This window comes from Morone saxatilis, unplaced genomic scaffold (genome assembly GCF_004916995.1).
Source record: "Morone saxatilis isolate NCDOM2014 unplaced genomic scaffold, NCSU_SB_2.0 Contig24, whole genome shotgun sequence".
NCBI classification, from domain to species: domain Eukaryota; kingdom Metazoa; phylum Chordata; class Actinopteri; family Moronidae; genus Morone; species Morone saxatilis.
In genome coordinates, this window is record NW_023339807.1 from 25,106,229 (window position 1) to 25,107,648 (window position 1,420).

Here is a 1,420-nt window from a genome sequence, read left to right on the forward strand (position 1 = left end):
GATAGAGAAAAAAAACAGTATAAAGACAGAATAAGAACAGTATGAAAAAAAATAATAAATACATTTAAAAAATAAAATAATAATATAATAAAATGATAAAAGAAAAGCAGCAGAACTTCACATTTGTCTGAAACCAGTGAACATTTTGATATTTTTACATTCATAACAAACAATTAAATTACAATTAAATTAAAAATTACAATTAAGTGTGTTTTAGTGTAACTACTGGAACGTTGATGCTACTGTCAGCCAGAGGCTTCACCATCTGTGCTGCAATACTGACACCTTGTGGCTGAGCCTTGTGTCTACTTGTGCTGCTGATCTCAGCAGACTAGAAGACAAGAAACTAAATAGTCGCCTGTAATTAGTCCCAGTGGAGGCTGTTCTCCTGGCTGTTTACTTGAAGCACAACAACAAGGTACACAAACAGGAAGAATATCTAAAGTCCCATGAAACTGATTTTAACAGTTTGGGGAAATGGAAACTTTATTTTCAAGCTGACGTCTTAATAGAACACGCAACACAGATCCAGTTCCCTGCTGACAGTGCTGGTTGTAATATGGTGTAGGTTTTATGGGAGTGAGCCGTTGGAGGAAAAGTCAAAAAAACACTGAACTGATCTTCTACATATATTTGTAATAGAGACCGCAAATCAATACGATGAGGGACACGAGGTTACACATTTTAAATCCAGCAGTGTAATTATTTACAGTGCACTCGATCGTGTTTCCCCTGATAGCTCGAGTAAAAGCAGTTCATCTAACGGTCGCTTTCTCACCATTTCAGTGGCGTCCCTTCATACTCCAACCACATCTCCTCCACGTCCTCGGCCTTCATCACTTTGAGGAAGTGCTTCTTCACCTTGTCTGTAACCAGAGGCAGATAGCTCACCCTGGGTAACAGCAGCTGGGAGAAGCAACAGCAGAGAGGAAGAGACGCGTTGTTATTTATTAGAAAAAAGGAGCAACCATTAATAGACAAACTTTGTCCACACCCTTTTATTCACTGTGGTAGAGAGCTGCAGGCAGTTTGCAGTGCGGTAGCTGTGCTAGATGGATTTATTAAAGACGAGAACACTGCAACTTACTCTGTGTCGTCTTCACAATCCTCAATCTCCAACACCGTGAAAGAAAAACGGTCGGAGGCTACGTATGGGACACGTATTTTATAGTTTAAACGCACCGTCCTTTACTCGATCAATAAGGGACGCAGTTTGTCTTGTCATTTTGTGCCGCCTACTCTAACGCACACACTACGTTTCCGTGTGCTTGGAATGACACGAATCATAAACAAACCGGGAGCGTTTCACGAGACATTGCAGGTGAACTCAGCAGTAGACGCCCTGCTTACGCTGTGGTCGCTCATCAAAAGAGAGGGACTGTGAATAGCAGACGGATCACAAGTGAGTCAGTCCCACCGG

The 1,420-nt window shown here is 41.4% G+C and overlaps 1 protein-coding gene across 1 annotated transcript in view; it reads right to left on the minus strand.

The window, feature by feature from the left end:
- Positions 1–906, minus strand: part of atg5 (ATG5 autophagy related 5 homolog (S. cerevisiae)) — a gene marked incomplete at its 5' end in the record, with an annotated part of 30,538 nt that extends 29,632 nt beyond the window's left edge. The window contains 1 exon segment of the mRNA XM_035672354.1: positions 779–906. Within this exon segment, the coding sequence (XP_035528247.1) occupies positions 779–906 (128 nt within the window).
- Positions 907–1,420: the final 514 nt, after the last annotated feature.